Source organism: Thecamonas trahens (assembly GCF_000142905.1).
Source record: "Thecamonas trahens ATCC 50062 unplaced genomic scaffold supercont1.100, whole genome shotgun sequence".
Taxonomy (NCBI): Eukaryota; order Apusomonadida; family Apusomonadidae; genus Thecamonas; species Thecamonas trahens.
The window spans coordinates 1-1911 of record NW_013657580.1 but is presented as its reverse complement, the minus strand read 5'-3'; the positions used below and the strand labels follow the sequence as shown (position 1 = coordinate 1911).

Below are 1911 nucleotides of genomic sequence, written 5' to 3'. Positions count from 1 at the left end.
GCATGGGCGGCAGATACAGTCTGCAGCTGAGGATGAGGTCAATGATTCCATCGTGTTGACGTCGGCCGAGGTGAGCGCGACGAGCTGGGAATCGTTGGCAAAACGCTCGCTCGGCAGCGGCAAGACCGTCGGCGGAAAGGCCGGCGGGAGAGCGAGTGAGACGAGACGGATCGTGTTGAGCGGAGCAAAGGCGACAATGTTGGGCGCGATGGCGGCAACAAGGGCGTTAAATCCGAAAGAGTCGGGGACGGTGTCGAGGACTCGCAGCTTGGGCGTTGTCGGCATCGGCCCGTCGAGCGTGATGGCGTTGAGCGAGACAGACTGGTCGAGGGTGGTGAAGGTGGATATCATAGTGAGCGGAAAGTTTCCCCCGTCCGGCGACGGCATGCGCAGAAGCGAAGGCCGGGTGGCGCGATTGCAACTGATAGGATACGGCGGGGTATCAAGAGTGAGCCTCGCAGGCGCAGCAAAGGAGAGCGGATCGTCGGTGCCCGCCAACCACCACAAGGAGCAGCCCAACTCGTTCGTGTCTTGGCCCGACACTGCCACAACGAGATCGATCCATGGATCCGCATTGAGATGAGCAGTGAGAAACGGGCCAACGGTGTCTGCTTTGGGCAAGAGTTCAGGACCTGCTAGTACTGCTGGTGGAGAGGAGGCATTGACGAACGAGTGTGCCGAGAAAACCGGCGTTGGTTGCCAGCCACAATACGCATAAAATTTTGACGGATCGCCCGCGAGGCACAAAGGTGATAAGGAACCGCCGCCGTTGGAGACCAGCGGAAGCGAAAAGCGGGGAAAAGGCATAGCCGGAGCCGCGGCGGTTGAGCAAGGGAGATAGAGCTCGACCGGTTCGTCACAGAGGCCACATGAGAGGACAAGGGCAATAGTAAGGATGACTAGATGAGGTTGGGTGACTTTCTTGCTCCTGTTCATGTTGGTGGGGATGGCGCTGTGCGTTGGTGGGGGAGGTGGAGTGGTCACCGCGTGGTTGCCACGGTTGGCAGCTCGCAATTGCAGCTCTGCCGGGCACGTGCTCAGCACAGCACAACATGATGAAGCCAAGGAGGGGACATCGCATCCAGCGGACGTGTGATGATGGTGATGTTGACGTTGATGGTGACGATGAGGGCTGTACCAGTCAGTGCTCTGCGCGTTGCAGTTGGCAGACGGTAGTCCGAGCTGGATCGAGGCTGATGGTTGTCACCACTGCGTTACTTCTGGCGAGTCTTGAGCTTGCGAGGACCGCGCTTGCGCTTGTTGCGTTTGCGGGACTTTTGGATGGGTCGAGAAGTCGTTGATGTCGATGCGCCCGGTGGTGATGAGGCGCCCGGGGGGGCGTCGAGGTTTGGCTTGTTGGCGTCGTAGAGAGCAAGGACGGCATGGATGGCGGCTGCTTGGACATCGGTGATAAACAAAGAGGCTAGGAGGCGAGTAAAGACGGTACGCGGGATGGCGGCACGGGAGAGAACGGCGGCAAGGTGCGGGGGGGTGTCCACGATCGACGCAATCGGCAAAGGACATGGCGACGGTCATGGAGAAGAAGAAGAAGTTGGTGTGCTCGGCAAGCGAGGCGTTGCGGGCAGCAAAGTCGGCAATCGCATTGAGCATACAATATCCGTCTGTGCGAACGAGTATCGAGAACATATCCCGCCCAGCCCGCATGACAGCGGTGGTATTGAAGTCAGGCAAGTTGGAGACGCGCTCAAAGGTGGCGACCGAGCCAGATCGGATAGCGGCTGCGACGAGCGTCCCGTGCGAGTAACACCTGTTCGGGTGCCAAGCATCCATACGTTGAATCAAAAAGTCAACGCATTCGATGTAGCCGAGGGCCCGCTCCTGGAATAGGGATGCCGTGACAGAGGGGGCTCCTCAGCGATGTCGCCAAGCGCTCGATGGTGCGCAGATGGC

The 1911-nt window shown here is 59.5% G+C and overlaps 2 protein-coding genes across 2 annotated transcripts in view; both read right to left on the bottom strand.

The window, feature by feature from the left end:
- The window catches only part of AMSG_11541 (uncharacterized protein), a gene marked incomplete at both ends in the record, with an annotated part of 5284 nt that extends 4933 nt beyond the window's left edge, over nucleotides 1-351 (bottom strand). Inside the window, one exon of the mRNA XM_013897158.1 lies at nucleotides 61-351. Coding sequence (XP_013752612.1) covers nucleotides 61-351 — 291 coding nt within the window. The remainder of the gene's footprint in view (nucleotides 1-60) is intronic.
- A 717-nt stretch (nucleotides 352-1068) lies between these two features.
- Nucleotides 1069-1791, bottom strand: AMSG_11540 (uncharacterized protein; the record flags this gene model as incomplete). Its single annotated transcript, XM_013897157.1, has 2 exons — nucleotides 1069-1423; nucleotides 1500-1791. 2 exons carry the CDS (start codon nucleotides 1789-1791, stop codon nucleotides 1215-1217), a joined length of 501 nt encoding a protein of 166 aa, XP_013752611.1. The 3' UTR covers nucleotides 1069-1214.
- Nucleotides 1792-1911: the final 120 nt, after the last annotated feature.